This window comes from Sceloporus occidentalis, unplaced genomic scaffold, assembly GCF_023333645.1.
Source record: "Sceloporus occidentalis isolate IW3139 unplaced genomic scaffold, rSceOcc1.0.p SCAF_54, whole genome shotgun sequence".
Lineage (NCBI taxonomy): Eukaryota > Metazoa > Chordata > Lepidosauria > Squamata > Phrynosomatidae > Sceloporus > Sceloporus occidentalis.
The window spans coordinates 1,831,472-1,852,721 of record NW_028317034.1 but is presented as its reverse complement, the minus strand read 5'-3'; the positions used below and the strand labels follow the sequence as shown (position 1 = coordinate 1,852,721).

Genomic DNA, 21,250 nt, shown 5'->3' with positions numbered 1-21,250 from the left:
AATTATGGATTTTTGTGCAGTTATTGTGTTGTAGTATGCAATTATTGTGTTGATATCAATAATATTGAATGTGATGAACAATTCCAAGAAGTGTAAAAAGAAAAAAAATGATTGGCATATTTGTATGCTTCACTGTGAGAAGCCTAAAGTGGGTCATTAAGGAACAAGGGGGGATGTGGGATGAACAGTGTTTTAGAGCACTAACCCTAGAAACATCTTTCCATTTCTGAGAAACCCTTACAACACACCTGATCCAAAAATGTTGGGTTTTTTTTTATAAAGAAGGATCATGTTTGAGGACAAATCCAATGTAATACTTGTTGCACCAAAGCGAAATTAATTTAAAAAAATAAATAAACCTAAATGGTCTGGAGCTTTATTCAATTTGAATATGGCTGAACATTTTGGAGTAGTTCTGAAAGATGCAGCTGAGACTATTATGCTTCAAGCAAGAGATACTTCACTTGGATATTGCCAAGAAGTATTAACATGGAATTTGGCACTAACTTGTTTGAGAATTTGTTAAGGTCCTATCCCAGCAGATTAAGGGCTATGAGGGATCCCGAGAGAGGACATACTAATTACTGACATATAAGCTCGCCCTAAGTAAAGTTATGGACTGCCTACATCCATTGCATTGTCCTCTGGCCTGTGGCAAATGGTGATTTTCTACCTAGAATTTAGTAAAATAATGTTTGGATAGAACACTTACTAGCATCAAAACTGTTTACTCTTGTATGTTATGTCTTTACTGTAAGTCGATGGAGTTTTCCTAGTAAAAAGATGCAGTTATTGATAATGAACATCACTTTTGTATTACTACTTTCTTGTCATCCATTTAATGAAAAAGGCAATGTTGAGCACTCTCATGTCAGATTGCAATGTACAGTACAGTATGTATACTCGGCAACATTTTCAAGAAAAATAAAACTGGGTACAAGAGGGTCTTGGAGCAAAACTCTAAGCAGCTGTAAATTACACATAGAAATGTCTAATTATACAAGAGTGTGCCAGCGCAAACACTTCAGTAAATTTAATGAATAACGCTCATTGTGTCAAGAACGATCTTACAAAATATACAACTCGGTTACATATTGCATTCTATCAGTTGTCAGTCATACAACTGAACTATGCCATTTGCTTGCATAAGGGCACATATTACATTTAACTAACTGACTGAGCGTATTATGTTGATCCAGATGTTATATGTGACAATCTGCTAAGTGATTTACAATTTGAAAAGTGCATTGATAACCGAATTTTAATTATAATAAGCTCTTTTTTTGGAGAGGCTAATACGATACGCAGTTCAGAAGAGAGGTATTTCTTATACAGTGTAAACCATATATGTCATTAGAATTGTAAATATTCATTTACGCACATAATGCGTACAGACATTTCTTTCACCCAAGCATTTCATTGGAAGCTTGTGAAAATAATCAGCAGACCCCAGGGCACATGATGCTTTGAAAAAATATGTAAAAATTGCCAGCAATTTTTTTAACAGACTAGTCTTTCGGACTTGATGGCATAGCTAGAATTGGCAGGTTTAAGGTTTATATTTCTATAGGATGTAAATACATTTGTCAAAGTAATCACTGGCATGACTGTTCGTGTCCTTAATGCTTGCTTATTGTATATCTGTACGTTTCACTTGCTTACAACATTTGAAACAATACAGTTGAAGTAGATATAAAAGTAGAATAAAAATTTAAACAAAAGAAGTATTTTCTCACATTTAATTTCAAGGCTCAGATCTGTTTTATTATGGAAAACAATTGACCCCCAACTAGAAAATCCTTAAGTAGGGCCTTATACTTTTACAAGGTATAAAGTCTTGTGACACCAGCATTTTAATGTGTTCTGGATAAATAACCGTAAAACAAAATATGTTTTAATTACATACATACTGTCCCACCTCCAAACATGGTTTCTCTTCACAAAGCCATTCACCCAGAATAGGGAGAGCCTATTCCTTAAAGTTCCCAAGTATGGTAATCACCCCTATATGTTCTACACAGAGGAGCAGTGAATACATATTCAAGATAATCTTTTTTCCAGTTATCATTCTTAAGTTCACAATATGTTACAGATATGTTTTTATATAGTACAAAAGGTATAAGGTTTGCTTAAAATCAGGTATCAGATGTACCGATTTCTAAACATTTTGAGGAGTGTTGGTTGGGAGCTGCAGTGCATGTTGGGGAGTATCTATATTATTACATATTTTCACTTTCCACATGATTGGTGATTGTTTATATTAATCAGGTAATCATAGTGAGAACATGAAAATGGGTTCTGAAGACTTATGCCATTCTTTTTTAAATGACAGCTTATGGGATATATGAATCGCTCTAGTGGCATAACACAAACCCTGGGCTGGAGAGCAATTGCCATACTTGGAAACGCCCCATAGTAGACTACCTGGAATTCTCCCTCTTCTGGGTGAGTGACCTATGAAAGGATGGGACTAGTCAAGTGTGGGGAAACACTAGCCATGCATAGAGGCTATCCCTAGATAATCTAAAGTGGGCAGGGAGTAAGAGACAAAGTAGACAGGATGGGCATGAACGATTGTCACTTCCTTGTCTAGAGAAAGAGAAAATAATTGTTTGCTGGTATGACAGTGAGGTTTGTTGTGGCCTTTAACAAAAGTTTGGGACTAGAACAACTAACCAACTTCTAACTTGCATGCCATACTTTTTTTTTTTAATCTTGAAGGCCTCCATTCAGATCCACTTGTTTGTTCAATCATCATCTTGAGTGTTTATAAGATGTAATGCTCTAAATGATTTTCCATAGAAAAACAAAAGATTAGATTTAAAAGCAACAGACAGCACACAAAAGGATTTAATTTTCAGCATGTTTATAAGTACAACATCACGGAAACACAAAATTACAAAATGTGTTTACCTCAATGTGGTTTGGATTAGGATAAAAAAGATGGTAATAGAAGCAAACACTTAAGGAGAATGATTTGTGGCAATAAACAGTTGGTGTTACAAAACAAGTTTATTTAGTCTATGTGGTAGGTCATTAACCTTACAACTAGTTGTCAGATTGAGTATACTCTTTTTTTATATACTGCTTGGAGTACTTCTGAAGGGCACGGTGGTACCTCAGAACCTTTAAAATGTGATATATAAATTAATTCGAATATTTCTACCTCCCACCGACTCTGCTGAATTTAACTAAATGTAGCATTAAAACCACAAATCCCAGGACAACTTAATGCCCCAACACATCCCAAATTATTCTTAAGTAATATAAAACTTTGCCTTACTCCCAGTTTTCGGGGAATGCTTTACACCTTTTCATTTACCATAACATTCTATGCCATCATGCGTAACGTCCATCATGACAGCATGAGCATGGAATGTTATGATCTCAAGAAAGCAGGGCGCTTGGGTGAACACCACACCTACAGTGAAGCAGTCCTACGCAAACCAATAACACTAACCGATCTTACATGATATTTATAATTAGCCAATGACAAGCACTGTGAATGTTGTGATTCTCTAATCACAAAGAACAAAACTTTTGTGTATGTGATATAGAGAGAAAGTTTTTCTACTTAGAATTTAGAGGTGGATTGGGAGGTGGGTTAGATTTAGGGATAGGAAAAACCTAAAAACCCATGTCATCCATCATATTTGAGCTCCTACAATGATTGAATCTGTTCTAATAATATACAGTATATTATTGTATATTATTATTATTATTATTTATTGTTTTATATAGCGTTATCAAATACTGTATACATATAACATATGTAATTTTTGGGTGGGTGCATTGTTTTAGGTAAGTCGATTAAAGTTAAATGAGGTATATTATTATTAGCTACACTAGTTGTATGCAATATATTGAATATTTTGTAGAATATTTTATATATATATACTGATGTTTTTCAGGCCTAATGGAGTCAACAGATTATGACAATGAGTAAAACAAACTATAAATATATACGCTGGGAATTCTTGGGTGACAAAATATGTTGCTGGTTCTAATCATAGGACGAGAAACACAGATACAGATGAACTAAATCTGTGTCCTGAAACTGTTTTGCTATATTTGTCTAAGAATATAGTTTACAAACTTTGTCTATGAATTGAAGTTGTTTGTTTATTTGGTTCACAAAAACATTGGATTTCACACTTTTTTTTACCGTGTGTAGGACAACTGGATAAACATTTTATGTTTAATCTTAAGGATTTGTCAGCCAAACACTGGGAATTAGCAGCTGTGTTCAAACAAAAAAAGAGTATTATTAGTGAATGGCTTAAATTTTGAAATTTTATATTTTCTCAGAATATGTTTTAAATATTGAAGCTGGAGACATATTTTTCAAATATAAATCAATTGTATGTATACAGACCACTACTAGCTGTGAAGAAAACACCTATATTTTGACACCGATTGACAAAACAAAGACCTGCGTTGGCACAATACTTCTTTATGCCAGCTCAGTGCAAAAAATCTTACTTTGACACTTGATACACAGCAGGCGCCATGTAAAATTTACTTTGGATACTGAAAGATATATACTTTTAAAGTTTGGTTTATTAATTGTTTTCGTACTTCTCTAAACAACACATATACCGTTTATTTTTTTAAACCAGAGTATTCACCTTAATTTTTTGAGTTTATTCAAAATGAACTTTTAATATTTCATGCACAGAAGACATGCTTCTACAATTTCTACTATATATATATAATATATATATATATACATATATAACATTTATCATATATATATATATATATATATATATATGTATATACATAAAACATATATGATAGTGCTAGCTTCAGAGTAGCGTGACTATAGTCCTGTGTAATAAATAAATTGCCTCGGGATGTATGATGAGAATTCCATCTACGGTTTTACCACCTACTGTTCCTAGCTCATAAATCAAAAACATTTTAAAATGAAAAGTTGCTTTTTACATTGGACTTAAAAGCTTACCAAACCCCAGTGGCTCATTTAGTGTCAAATAATAAAATTTGTGTTCTTCAAGGTGCAGTTTCATTTATTGTACTCTCTAGTATGCTAAGTCAATTACTTGGCAGATCTGGCATTTTATTGTTTCTTCTTGAGGTTTAATCGCATAAAAACAACACAGAACCTTTTACGTGACAATACCATCAAAGCATTTTTGTGTCTCTTGAGACTTAAATGTTCCTGGCAAAAAGTTGAATAATGTAGTTTGGTATAATCATTCAAACTTACAGAATATATTGACAGGCTACAGTTTGCCATAATGTGTCCTGCATCATGTAAAATGAATTTGACAATACGGCAGCCATGAACCACTGTGAAGCATAACATTTTACTGCTAAATCACCTAACAGACTAATTGTTAACAATAGAACCAAAGTCAATGGTACACTGTGTAATATATATATATATATCTATATATAGATATATAGATAGATATATATATTACATTCCCTTGCTTTTCCCTGGAATCTTAGTCAGGAGGATTAACAATAAGGGATAAGTAAGACCATGAGGGACGTCTTTATAAAAGCGGAGGATGATCCATGATCTCTTTCATGATCCAGGGGCACCTGAATAAACAGTAATATGTACGAGGAAACGAAGATATAAAGCCTTTAACACCCAATCACGTGTCCAAGTAAATATAAATCAAAGGAAATACTTCCCGTAATAACACTGCCGCAGCCCAACAAAAACACTCCTCTCAGTGTTTCAAAAGACGTACAAAACAGCAATCGGGGCGCATGTGTATATGGGAACAAAAGAAAAAAGTATATGATAGTGTGATATTGTTAATATAAACCAAATATTAACAAGATATTAACAATATCACACTATCATATACATTTTTCTTTTTTTCCCATATACACATGCGCCCCGATTGCTGTTTTATATGTACGAGGAAAGACAACCATACAAAAAACACCATTCCTTCTCTACTCTACAGGCATATGTTGTGCAAGATCCCACACAGAGCACATATCTCGCCTATACACAGATTCAAAATGGGTCATACAACATCGGACAATTTTCTCTGACAATGCACTAACATACAATCTTGTTGGAGACAAATCCAAGCCTATGCATCCTCTGCTCTTAATACATCCCAACTCAAATCATGCAATATTTTAGCTTTTACACAATACTAAATGAGCAAAACTAAAATGCATTCTGCACTAAAAAGAATCCTCCACCATTGGATTGAACCAGCACCACCAAAATATTCACGCAGAACTAAACCACCTCTTTTGCATATTATCGTAGACAGCAGGAAAAAAAACCCAAATAAATACACCTGAACAGCTTTATCACTATGTATAGCATTACAAACCACTTCATGGTATATGAATCAACTGCTGAAGCAGCATGATCGATGCAAAATAACCTGGGATTATGAACGAGATGGATACAGGACAGACACATACACACAACCTTAAATTACTAATGGATTGAACTGGCCCACAATACCCATTCCCATAAACTCTCACATCACACTCGACAATATTACAGTGACTGGAGGACAGCATGGTTAATAATTAAAATTGAATTGTGCAGGTTGTTCTTCTATGTGACAAAGGCAGATCCATTTATTGTTACAGCTTTGCATAGTTGATTGTTGTATCTGTGCAATTCTAATTAAATAGCATTTAATAAAAAAAAAGAGAGAAAAAACAAAAAAAAGAGTTACGGGAGAATGATCATATAGTTACTTGTAACTCACGTATCCTAATAACATTTTTCCTGGTAATTCCACAAACTCATCACAGCATGTATGTACCTATTATACGCACATAGTTTTTGAATTCATTAACATCTTCAGTTTTTCCATTCATAAATCATCTGTATGTGCACATACACGTATGCAATATATTTAGTCTACATATTATACATAGTCTACATAATGTAATAGTCAGGCAGCGTTACAGGCGAGGTGTTAAGCTTTTGTGCTTCATGGAAATGAATCATATAGCGGATTAAATATTGCCAAACTAAGGATTAATGACACACTGTGGTGAGATATTATCCACTTAATGATTCATTTCCTTAATAAGTACCTACATGTGTCTAAAATCTTCACAATGTATTTAAAATACAATTATACACTAATCTTTTTAAAAGCCACAGTATATAGGTTTTAAAAACCTATGCATCTATGCAAACTATTTGGTGGAAACCACCTTATTGATGAGATGCCTTTGCTGCTACTGTTTCTCTTTGCTTTAGCCCCACTTATTCTGACAGTATATGGATTTTTCAGTAATATTTGCATTTTGTGTACACTGGATCCTATATGTCACATTTTTTTTGGTTCCCATGCTCTTCCACACCAATATCTACAATTAAGTTCTTGAGCTTTTTGAATTTCACTTTGTAATGTTATATCAGATATACATGGTTACATAGTACATAGTACATGAGGTAGAAAAAAGACCTAAGTCCATCAAGTTCAACCCATCTACCTAACCTTCCTACTCTTGATCTAAAATATTAATTCTATTTATAGCCTTGTAAAAAATGCCCAGACCCTTTTTGAAGGCATCTAATGTATTTGATAACACCACCTCCCTTGGCAGTGAATTCCATGCCTTTATTGTCCTAACTATAAAGGATCCCTTCCTTTGTTGTCTATGAAATCTCTGCTCTTCCAGTCTCAGAGGGTGACTTCTTGTTGTTTGTACATTTCTGTTAATGAACAGGTCACTGAAGAGCCTTACATATATTTATATAATGTTGTCATATCCCCTCTAAGACTCCCTTTTTCCAATGTATATCATTTTAACTTTTTTAGTCTCTCTTCATAACTGGTATCTTCCAATCCCCTTATTAATTTTGTAGCCCTCCTTTGCACTTTTTCTAGTTCCATAATGTCCTTTTTAAGGACGGATGCCCAGAATTGTACCGCATATTCAAGGTGAGGTCTTACCAACGACCTGTACAGAGGCAAGATGATATCCTCCTCCCCTGAATCAATACCTCTTTTTATGCATGCCAAATTGGCTCTTATTGGCTCTTGCAGCTGCTTGCTGGCATTGTGCACTGTTGTCAAGTCTGTTTCTACCATTATTCCTAAATCCTTCTCATTTATAATTTTCCCCAAGGATGTTCCATTCATAGTATAGGTTGCATTTTTATTATTTTAGCATAATGCATGCCCAGTCCCCAACGCTGTCTAAATCCTCCTGCAACCTCCATTGGTTTCTATTTTAAGAAGTGATTTGATGTTTAGGACAACTGGAATCTACTGGAATCTAGTAGATGACTGTACCTCTCAAAGAAAATAAAGGCAAACAAATGTTCCTTTAAAGATTATTTCATTAGGTGAATGCAGGAAAAGCAGCACACCAATACACAGCGGAGTGGAATCTTGTATTAAAAAAAAGTTGGGGCAAAAAATAATTTTATTTTAGAATGTTTTGGGGATGGAAAATAAGAATGATGTTTCAGCAGTCAGCACTCATCATGCTACGTTACAATTAACTTTGATACTAATATAGTTATTTTTCTTTCTATTGTATCTATTTCAGTTTCTGAGAGTGGATCAGGATAAAGATAGGGAGTGTAGTCTGGACTGTGCAGGCGCTCCATCTAAATCTCTTTGTGCCTCGGATGGAAGAACATTCCTTTCTCGGTGTGAATTTCAACGTGCAAAGTGCAAGGATTCTCAGCTGGAAATTGCATATAGAGGAAACTGTAAAGGTAATTCATTTATTTACTAATTTATTTTAAATGGGCAGGTTGCATTTTTTTGCTATTTTTAGAAGCAAAAGTTAAACCTTAAGGTGCTGAAATTCGGAAAATTGGGCACCTTTTATAGCATCTACAGCAAAAGATTCTCATTTCACTCCAAACAGATAATATCATTCTTAATTCTATCTTCTCCAAGATCTGAAGTTAAACCAAATTCTCACTGTAGACCTTGTTATTAACGTGGTATGCCCACTCACATCTCTACATAATCTGCTAGTGGTTTATAATTAAAATAAAGCAAAATAATGTAGTAACAATAATATGAGTCTGTGCAGCAGACTGTGCCCTTTAAGTACAAATGGTTACTTAAACTCATCAAACAATTTTTTTTTAATGTGTTATAAAATCTCACTTTGAACTATGAATTGTCATCCAGCTTTATCATATATTAGGCTAAAAAAATGAATGTGTAGTATGTTTATTTAGTGTAATGGAAAGACAATTGCTTTGCCTCCTAGGTATGATAGACGTACCCCTTCTCTGATCTTTTTTAAGACGGAAAGGTTAACAGACATCTACTTTAACACTAACCAGATGATCTTAGATAAAGTGGAGGATGAGAAAAAACATAGGAAGACAATGGCAGAAGGCTGGTGGTAGACAGACCGTAAATCATCTATCATGATGGTATAGCTGTGGATGGGTTAGGAGAGGTGGACTTTGAGACATTTATATCTGGCATATTTAAAATAATATAGTTATAAAAAAAAAAGCACTGACTCTTTAGAAACTGCACAAACATTTTATATACAATCATTTTAAGGAAACATATTATTAAACAATAATTACTGAACTGAAGAGTACTGAATTCATTAATATAAAATTACATGGTTAAATAAACTAGTAAAAAAAATTTATAAATCAAGAAAACATATTTCCATCCAGTAATAATCTAGGAGCCAACAATTGCTATCCTAAACACAGAGAACAAAATGCTAGATCAAAGGTGTAAATGAAGACAGATAGAAATAGTTGTCCTGGAGCAAACGTTTCTAAATGGGGTTACTGTCCAGAAAACAAATAGAATGCTCCTTCTGACAGATATAAATTTAGCTATTTTCCCTCAAATTTCTCTTTCTGCATATAGCAGAATGTATAAATACAGAAATATATATATATATATATATATATATATACATATATATACTCAGAATGTCTGTGTAGTGGGGAGCCCGGTGACTCATGGATGCAGCAGAGGGGCTGATGCCTCCCTCCTAAACTTACTCCCAAGCCAGTATACGCCATTGAACACAACCCCTTTTCTTCTATATTAATTTTATGTTTTCATGTTTGTGTCCACATTTTACTTTTCAAAATATGCACAATTTTACTTCTTGTATCATTAAAAATGCAATCCTGGGATATTAATGCTTTTCTACGTTTAAACCCTATATAATATATAATATAGAAAATGATATATAATGAGAAAAATACTGCTCCAGGGATAGGTAATCTTAGGTATCTGGGTAGAGAAGATGGATATTTCAGGACAATTCTTAATTTTGGATTCTATACAACTAAGACAGATACTGCTCAGACCATAAGTCCCCTAATTACATAGAAGTATAGTCCAGAGGAATGCTAAACACTTGACGTTTATTTGTTTTTATAGAAAGCTTGATTAAAGCCTTCTGAAATTGCCATTGATTGATTTTAATTTATTAATGGGGAGGTATACCAGCTGCCCAAGTGCAGTTAGCCCATGCAATATATTATTTAAGCTCAAGAAGATTAATTACATTTACATTCATTTGTTTATTTGAATGTTTATTTAATTTCCTTATATACATTTTTTTTTTAAGTGACCTATGTACTTAAAATGAATCTCTCATTTTTCTCACATTTAAAATATCACTAATTTAAAACGTATGATATTTGAATAATTAAACTGGCTGGTGCAAAAATCAGAACAAGATACCTTTTGGGATATATATATATATATATATGTGTGTGTGTGTGTGTAGTTGTATTTTGGTAATAGGCATTAATTTGATTTTAACCTTTTCATAATGCCTTTTAAGATTTCTAATTGTGTTTTAGGTCTTAGACCGTGACCTGCGGCCATATGTTTTTACTTTAGTTTGCATGTTTAAAACAAATCACTTCTACATGCGGTGCCCTTTTGCCCTTCTGATAAATGCCAGTGAATATTTGCCTTTAGGCTCTAATGAATGTTAACTGATCAACAACCAATATGATAAAAACTGATGTGTAGATCAAATTTAAAAAAATCTTAATGTAAAGGTACTGCACCTGAGAGCGTGACTCTTCACTTTTTTGAATGCTGGTACTTACTTACTTCTTTAGGCTATGCTGGGTAAGAAGACTGCACATGTACACCAAAATTAATACATGTACCAAACACTCGGTTTAGTGAGGCTACCAATGTTGTTTCTCTTCAAAAAACTTGCCACATTTCGGTAAAACTACATCAGACTTTCATAAAATCCATAAATAATGGTCCAGATCATTGCAGAGATATAATTTGGGTGGTTTTAGCACTTGGGTAGTTTAGAAATGCTGGGACAACTACCAAGGACCCAAACCATTAAGCCATCTTTGCCTCCTTTTTCTTCAACGTCATGAGCAGTCTTTAGTAGAAATCAGAATAGGTGGTGCTACGTATAAGAGTTATTTTGAGACCAAATGTGGTTGCCATGGTGATAATTACACTTTTCTAACTTTGTACCAGAGTTACCATAAGTCTTATATATGGTATTTGAATCCCACAAACCTTCTTGACAGTTACAGATGAAGTTATTTCAGCTAGAACTTAACAGTTGCAATGAGCTTAACCATTGCAAACATGACCGTAGTCATTCATTGTTAGTGTTCTTTGTAACAATTTTATGTAATAAGGCTGTTCTTACTTATATTAGAACTATGCTGCAAACCTTTATAACTGTGACAACTAATTATATGCCTTTAAATATAATTAATAGTTGATGGAAACAAAGAGGATGCTTTTTTTCATCATTTCTTGAATCATCATTTCTTGCATTGTTTTGGAGAAGTGCAATGTTTAAATATGACATTCTTTTTCAGCTAATGTAGACACAACAATAGCGATATCTTCATTCTCAGGTTCACGTAGCAAAGAGACAGACAGCTATGCCAGAAATTTCACATGAAAGACATTCTATTTAGTGCTTTAGAGATTAAGTCCATCCATAGATTAGACTAGAGTTCAAGATGGAAATGTTAAAGGTTCTTCAGTGTCAGATCTCCTCTAGTTACCTTGTTCTACAAAGTGTATGGTGTTAGCATTACCAACAGCTGTCTTGTCTTAGAATTACTTGTAATATCGAAACAATTGTAGTAATTGAATTGTGTATTTTCTTCATGAACATCCTTTTACTGAAACTTTTTCTACATATAATACAATTCTTCAAGTATGACCTACTGTGGAGTGAAACATTCAAGTAGGGAACTTAGAATAGCAGAATACACACATTTACATTACATTTATTTAAACATTGCCAGCAGATTGCGTAGCAGTGTTACAGCAGAGTCAGCAGAGTATTTTAAAATCACAAACAACAGTGAATAAGATTTTTCATAAATTTTTTGCTGGTATAAGAAAGTCACAAAATGACAAAAATCTAAAAAGTAATTTAGAAATGATGGGTTTTATATATGTTGCACGTCATTACAAGTATTCTCAACACCACAGCAACCAATGGAATGATCCACTAAATTGGAAATGTGTTGACCATTGCATGTCCTAATTATCTGACATTGTCCTACTGTCCCAGTGCATTAATAACCAAGAGCATTTTGGGTATTTTGATCACCGGCTGCATCTTCATATACTCACAGCAATGTAATAAGCTATTTTGAAATATAACAATGATTATTTAAAAGTAATTGCACGATTGCTTAATCCATGTACATTTTCACATTATCTATATCTAGATGTTTCCAGATGTGTAGCCGAAAGGAAATACACTCAAGAACAAGCCCGCAAAGAATTTCAGCAAGTGTTTATTCCCGAGTGCAATGACGATGGCACATACAACCAGGTTAGCAATCTTGTTTTATTTGCCTACAGCTGGATATCATTGGGGTTAATATAAATACAATATAAAATTTATCACATGGTACTTTCAAACCATTAATACATCTTTAATTTAACGCACACCTAGGCATGTCCACTTTTAGTAGCTTCTAATAATCAGAAGATTGTCTGAAAAGATACATATTGGAGAGAGTTTAAGCATCTACATAGAACAGTTATCCAAATCCTATAAGGAATAGGAAGGTACACTTTAAAAAAAAAAAAAAAAAAAAAAAAAAGGTTCCTGCTTAAAGAGGCAGTTGGAGACCCTATTTGAAAAAACTATTTTTGGTGAGGATTGGCATCAAGTTTTTTTGGGGGGGGGGTAATTGAAGTGCAATTGGGTTGGTTTATTTTGTTGGTATCTAGGTAGGGGAAAAAATGATATTTTTTTTAAAGTTCTATATAGCTGAGCAGACCTACACTATGCTGGCAGAATCAGAATACCGTATTATTAGATTATTAGATTATTAGATTATAAAACGACCCCCCAAAATCTGAATATTAATTTATGAAAAAAAGAAAAAGCCTGAATATAAGACGACCCTATAGGAAAAAAGTTTTACCGGTAAATGTTAATTCATGTAAACTATGTGAACAATTTTTTTTTAATAAAAGGTACGATTGAGAAAAATATTTTGTTTTTATTTCCTTTTTTTTCAACCTGCCCCCCCAGTTATACACATCTGCCCCAGGCTTGCCACTCTGCCCCAGAAATGCCTTATACCCCCTATATGCCACTGTGCCCCATGATATGCCTTTTAACCCTCTAAATGCCACTGTGCCCCATGATACACCTTTTAACCCTCTATATGCCACTGTGCCCCATGATATGCCTTTTGACCCCCTAAGTGCCACTCTGCCTCCAGAAATACCTTATACCCCTATATGCCACTCTGGCATTTAGGGGGTTAAAAGGCATATTATGGGGCAGAGTGGCATATAGGGAGGTATAGGGCATTTTAGGAGGCAGAGTGGCGTATAGAGGGTTAAAAGACATTTCTAGAGGCAAAGTGGCATTAAGGGGGTTAAAAGGCATTTCACAGAGCACTCTGCCTCCAGAAATGCCTTATGCCCCCCATTTAACACTCCCTCTGATTATAAGACGACCCTGATTATAAGAGGAGGGGTATTTTTCAGAGCATTTGCTCTGGAAAAAAACTTGTCTTATAATCGAGCAAATACGGTAATTAGAATAAGTCTGACCCTCAGACATTGAACCGATATATAAGACCTCCAGTGTCATTTCCAATAAAGAGGTCAGCCCACCACAGGAAGAGGAGCTCTGGGTACCTGCCAACATGGAGGCACCAGATTTGCCAGCTGGCATACGCAGCCAAGTAGACACTGGTTTGTGAGCCCTACCATTTTTTAAAGCTATTCCTAACCGATGGCCTTTTAGAACTTGTAGCTCAACAAACAAATGTGTGTGCCAATTGGTACCTAGCAGAACACCCTGAATCTTTTTATGCTACTGACCTGGCAGTAAAAAAAGCAAACAGGGAAAAGAAAAAATGTCGGTGCGCTAAGCTAGTCTCAGGCTCAAATGATACAAATGTATAATATGAGGCCTACCAAACAGTGTGAGCATGCTGCAAAAAAAAGCAACAAAGCCACCTCTGGCTTTCGGTAATTTTAAAATGTAAAACTTTTTTTTTCATTCCTCTGATAACATCCTGTGACCACCTAGAACTGACCCATCCTATGACAGTCTTTATAAAATGATGCCACTTATTAGCCACCTGTCTAGCACATTCAGTGAAGTCTACACCCCTCACCAGAATAGCTGTCCTTGATGCAGTACAATGGAAGGCTATTTTTTAGGCAGCACATACCTTCCAAGAGAGAAAGGTATGGGGTAAAGGTTTACAAGCTTTGAGAAAGTAACAGGGTACACTTTCTTATTTCGGGTTTATGAGGGGAAGGAATCACTTTTAGATCCTCCATACTGCCTTGATTCTACAGGGACCACTGGTAAAGTTGTCTGGGGCCTCATCATGCATATGTGGACAACTATTACACCAGTGTTGCATTATTTGAGAACTTTTTATACCATGGCTTATGGCACTGTACAGAAAAACCATAATGGTCTCCCACAGCAGCTGTTACAGACAAGGCGAAGGCATGGTTCTGTGATGGCTTTTCATCATATAGACTTACTGGCACTAAATCACACAATGATGTGTGCATGTTGTCCACAAAATGCACTAGATGGAGAAATGTCACCAAACCGGAGTGCATTGTGGATTACAATAAGCACATAGGTGGTGTTGACCTGACTGACCAGTGCCTGAAACCATATTATATAAAAAAGTAGCCATCTATTTGATACAAACACAATGTATGATTCATTTGTATTGTAAAAAAAGGCAGGCACCAGGAGGCAACATACGCTAAATGGACAAAAGTATTGGCGCAGCTGATTGTTACACCAACCAGACTGTTATGACAAAATATATAGAATGCAGTAGGTCCCCCCCTTTGCAGTAAAACAGCGTCCACTCTTTGCTCATTCATCCAGTAGAGCATTTGTGAGGTCAGGCACTGATATCAGATGAGAAGGCCTGGCTCACAATCTCTCCAAAATGATATACTTTTGTGGGGGTGGGCTGCTAAACAGTACTAAATGAGACAAAGACCTCACAAAATAAAATGTGAAAACTTAATGTTTAGAAAAGTAAATGGTGTTCCATTTTGTGCCCTGTTGTTTTCAAAACAAAAAAAAAGGATGCATGTGGCGTATTTCTGTGGTTTTTCTGCAGTTGCATGTACTCTAAGACCCTAAGAAACATGGAAAGGTCGGTGAAAAAAAACAACAAAAATTAACATTACGGCTCCCTTTGCCAGGGATTGATGACCAACTGGTTTGCGTGATAAGCGTCTAAATGCTCCTAGTGACGTACTCTGGGTTGTCTTCTAAAGTATAGTAAAGTCATTTGTGTAGGTGCATGAAAAATTAAAAAAGAGAATCATCATTAAGGAAACAAATTGTAAAAATGCAGACAAAGTGTCAGGTTTTTTGGGCACAAAACACCAACAGTAAAGAAGGGGTTAAAATATTTTACTGACTCTGTTGTAACAGAACTTGATGGCGCTATGTAAATAAATGTAATGATCTTACCTAAAATCTGCCTGACAGAACCCGTACTGTCCTCTTTGCTTTAAGGATAGTCAAACTGATTCTTTCCACTAATAGGCATGTATGTACAGAAATTGAGGACAGAGATAAATATTTGCACAAGAGCCTGTCTAATTCTAGCTATGATTATGGTTGGTAGCACATTTGAGAAGGAGAAGAACATGTGTATGAAGGAGCACAGCTGCTCCTAATTAGGAGTGCAAGACACCACATCATTATTAAAACACATGTGTACAGGGGAGGGCTGGCTCCTTCTGACCCATGGGGTAGATAAAGCCAAGTGGCTGCATCGGCTCCTTGTTGATTAACTTACATACACAATGGCACACATATTCCCACCCCCACCCCCACACATTCCTACTAACACATATACACACTCACGCTAAAACAAACACACACTAACACATATACTTACAAATACTCACTCTAACACACAGTTACGTGCTCACGCTAATACATGCTCCCTCTCACACACACTTACACAAACACATTCATCCTAACATGCTTACACATTCATGCTAACACACACTTACTCATTTAACACAACACACACATACACATTCATGATAACACACACTTAGACATACACACTTATCCTAACACACACACTTACCCACACCTGCACTTTTACTCCTTCTGTTACCCTATTGCTCACTTATTCCCGCCCTTACCTTGCTTACAGCATTCTTTCAGGCACAGTGTGTTGTGTTGGACCAGCCCATGGGTCTGCCCATTCCTGCTTGTGTATAACATGAATTGGGAGTCCAAGTTGAACATCAAAGTATCATAATTGACCAATTATCAGCATTCGCTATATGAAATATTTTTTGTGCTACATATAAAATTATTTTTAACATACTGAAAATTTTGTTTTTAAAGTATAACAACTCTGGAGGCATCAATACTAAAACGTATTTTCTTGTGATTACTTTATGTCTGTAGGTCCAATGTCATAGCTACACAGGTTACTGCTGGTGTGTGTCTCCCAATGGACGTCCAATAAGTGGGACAGCCGTAGCTCACAAAACTCCTCGCTGCCCAGGTGAGATGTTATAATTTTTAGATTTATCACCAAAGATATTTATATATACACTCAAAGATTGCAGACTTTTAACATTGTTTTAGTTAGCATATTGTTAAACAAATTACAAGATCGTTACTGCTGGAAGTAAAGACCGTAGTGGAATGGTTCTAAAACCAGGACAGGAAGCAGGCCCAGACTGGCCATCTGTCAAATGAGGATACATGCAGCTGCAGCTGCTAGATTGAAAGAGTGTAGTTTGTGGCCAGGGCCACTTTCCTTCTGTAGTCTGCTGCTGGCACAGAGGAAAATTGGGTCACAAGTGATTCTCAGCATAACTGTGATCAGGGCCGGCCCAAGGCAAAATGCCGCCTGGGGCGAATTTTAAAATGCCGCCCCCCCCCCTTATCTACCCTTCCTCTCCCTCTGTCCCTGCCGCCCCCCCCATTATCTACCCTTCCTCTCCCTCCGTCCCTTCCGTCCCTGCCGCCCCCCCCCTTGTACTTACCTTTCAGCAGTCCTGCGGCGAGTCTCCCTGTTCGGTCTCGGTGCCGGCTTGTAATGCTGAGCGCCGGAAATCTTCCGGCACTCAGCATTACAAGCCAGCACCGAGACCAAACAGGAAGACTCGCCGCAGAGGAGAGAGAGAGGGGCGCCGAGCGGGTACTGACAGCTTGGTAAGCGAAAACCACTCGCCGCCCCTTTCTCTCTCTTTCGTTTAAAAAAAAAAAAAAAAGGGGGCTTCAAAAGTGCCGCCTGGAGAGGTTGCCCCACTCGACTCCATTGTCGGGCCGGCCCTGACTTTGACACTGTTCAAGCAAAGCTTAAACTTTGCATGGTTTATAGATGTTAAATGTTATCTTGCATTGTTTATGCAGTTTAAAACATATATAGAAAAATGAAAAGAAACACTGTGATTTATACAGTGCAATTATTTTTTATAGAAAGAGTAGTAAGTTTTGGCAATTTCGGTAAAAGGTTTAATTTATTTCAGAATCTCAATTTGTAACCCATTAGTTAATATTTTTTTATTTATTTACACCAATACATACTGGTAACACGTTAGTTGTTCGTTCTTATCTTGTTTCTTGTCTTATTTGTTCTTACACTGTTCCAATCTATATTACGGTATTTCCTCCATTAAAAGATGACCCCCCCCAAAAAAATGTCAATATTAATTTAGGAAAAAAAGAAAAAGTCTTAATATAACACTACCTTATAGGAAAAAAGTTTAAATAGCAAATATTAATTCACATGTAAACTATTTTTTCATATTTAATAAAAACTATTATGTCCTTTTATTTGTTAACCTGTCCCCCCAGTTATGCACATCTGACCCCAGTTATGCACATCTGCCCACCTGGTATGCCACTCTGCCACCCAGATATGCCTTATACCCACCCTATATGCCACTTTGTCCCCCAGATATGCCTTTTACCCCCTATATGCCACTCTGCCCCCCCCAGACTTACCAATGCATCCCCAGACTTGCCCCCATGCTCCAGACCCCCTGTGGGGGCAGCCGGTGGATGTCTGCATGATGTGCATAGACAACCTCTGCTGCTGCCCGACACGTCATAGAAGCCGGGGCTTCTATGACGGAGCACCAGAAAGTCATGTCACGCTGGTGCTCTGTCACAGATGCCCCGGCGGAAGTGCCAGGCAACCGAGGAGGTTGTCTGCATGCATTACGAACACATTCACTGAGTGCCAGAGAGGAGTATCCAGGTCCCCTGCAGCGCTGCGGGGGATCTGGATCTTAGTCTTATAGTCAGACCTCTACTTGAGGTCAGATTTTAAAACGACCCTGAATGTAAAACGAGGGGTATTTTTCAGAGCATATTCAAGCAAATACGGTACATTAATTTGTGAGGGTATATTACAAATGCGCAATACCAACTAACCCTAAAAGTCACTGTACTGAATATTAACTGTCACATGACAGAGTTTCCCAGCTATTACCACACTAACCACAAGATTTAACTAACTGCCTAAATTTAGGCTGACTATACACATATAATCTCATGCATTGAGGTTGGAAAAAGGAGATATGCTTGCTTTTTCCACATTCTGGTTACTGCTTGACAGAGATCCACAAATTGCTTTCTGTTCTTAAATGCTGACTGTCACTAAGGTAGATTTATGCAGTAAAAGTATTCTAGTAAATTTAAAATGTAAATTACATTTCCATTCAATAGATTATATTTACAGCCATAGCAGAACCAAAACTTATTTTTTTTCAATACACATAAGCAAGTATTGATTTCTCACACATGAAGTTGCATGTTTTGAGACAAAGCCATTTAGATAACATAGATACACACGTAGTATATGTATGGCGCCTCACTGGGTGCTAATTTATTTTAGCATTAACGGTTTGGATCAGGGTTTTGTGCGTAGCAAAAATAGCTCCCACTATTTAGACATCCTCTTTCATTTTTGTCCACTGGCATGTCCACTGTAGGCAGTTACTATTAAACGTTCTTATGGTATATTTTTTGTCAAAAGAATATATTTTTATTTTAAAAATTTGGCCTCATTTTTTATAGACTCTTAAAGTAAAACATGGTTTATCTTGCTATAAAAATAAACATTATAATACAATATATACATTTATATTAACAAAACTATTTACTAAGACACAGAAAATCCAAAACCATTTACTCTTTCCTAATTAAACCGTATGCCAATACTAATGAAGAAGTGAGACAAACCTAAGTCAGATGACTTGGTAATCTTAGATTTTCTTATAGGCGGTTATTTACCTAACGCTCAACAAAACACTATAATAATATAAACAAAATAAATTTAATCATACAAAAAAGGATTCAAGTGGAATTTAATTAGTGGTTTGTTTATTCGTTTTAGGAAAAAAATTACATATAAAGAGGTCCAAAGTTTAATTTTACTGCACAAAGAAGGCTTTTAATGTTGGGTAGAATGTTATAGACTATAGACTTTACTTGCTTGATCTTATGTCATGAAAAGGTGACAGCCAAAAAAATATTCCATTTATAGGGTGCAGTGGTAAACAAAACTCATATAACAGATGCCAAAGTACAAAATTAGACAAAAAATGAAATGATATTTATGATAGCATCATGTTTGCCCCACTTAAGAGTGCGATGAGATATTGTGATGTAATTGTCAAACAAATTGTCAAGATTTTTTATTTTTGGGTTTTGTTTGTTATGGTTAATTTTCTTCAAAAAAACCAACAAATGTAACAAATATAACCACGTTTTAGTTAAATAAAGTGACAAACATATGACCATTGGTCTGGAAGCAGAAATATAAAATAATCTTTAATCTAATAATGTTTTTTGAGAGTCGTGTCAGGCATGTCAGCTTTTAAGATTCATGCTTGTACTATAGCAAGTATATATGTGCTATCTTATTTGACCAACTCACATTGTTGTAGAAAATAAGTACCTTTTCCTGGCATTGCATACTGAATTATATTACTTGGTGCTTTATGCAGAACAACTTGTTCGCATGACTATGTCATAAGACTATAAAACCTTAAATCTGTGGAAAAACCACTTTAGCAATTTGGAAAGCAAAGACTATAGACACTGATGTGTAATTACCTTATTCCCTAGCCTGTCTGTAAATCTCATTAAAAATGACTTTTGTTATTATGTCTACCTTCTGTCTATTTCCATTCATTTCAATCAGCAGTATTTCTGGAAAAGCAATTGTGTTATGTGGCTTCTAAATCATCGTAATGAGTTTTACCATCAGTGATGTTTACAAATTGAGCTAATTGATTTTTTGCATGGTTTTCAATATGCTGTAGGGGTTACATCAATATATATTTGTGATTAAGGTATCATTATAAAACATAGCAAAGCAAGATTCCTAATCCATTAAACTGAGGTAGGAACAAGTTATAACAAAATATATTTGTACCTATAATATATATGAATATAACATTACAAAAGATATAGATTTTTTCAGATGTGCCTGACCGTATAGTAACTATTATTATAACTTTCATCTCTAGGATCAATGACAGACAAAGTTCCACAAAGAGAAGGTACTGGAAAAACAGGTAATTCCTTGAGCTCCCAAGTTTATTTTTATTTTATCTATTTCATTTTATATAAATCTTAACTATATCATTACCACTCTTCCTAGTTGAACCCCCTTTGTGGGTACATCCCCTCATTTCTATTTTTTTGTATTTGTACTAATAAACAAAGTTAATTTTTAAACAGTGTAAAAAAATAATTTGTGGTTTTCACACATCACATAAATATAAATATTATGAAATATATACTA

The 21,250-nt window shown here is 35.4% G+C and overlaps 1 protein-coding gene across 1 annotated transcript in view; it reads left to right on the top strand.

Annotated features, from left to right (window-relative positions):
• Positions 1 to 391: 391 nt before the first annotated feature.
• Positions 392 to 21,250, top strand: part of LOC149288024 (SPARC-related modular calcium-binding protein 2-like) — a 57,563-nt gene continuing 36,704 nt past the window's right edge. Inside the window, exons 1-5 of the mRNA XM_089492161.1 lie at positions 392 to 481; positions 8,527 to 8,698; positions 12,665 to 12,771; positions 16,888 to 16,987; positions 20,973 to 21,020. Coding sequence (XP_089348287.1) covers positions 392 to 481; positions 8,527 to 8,698; positions 12,665 to 12,771; positions 16,888 to 16,987; positions 20,973 to 21,020 — 517 coding nt within the window. The remainder of the gene's footprint in view (positions 482 to 8,526; positions 8,699 to 12,664; positions 12,772 to 16,887; positions 16,988 to 20,972; positions 21,021 to 21,250) is intronic.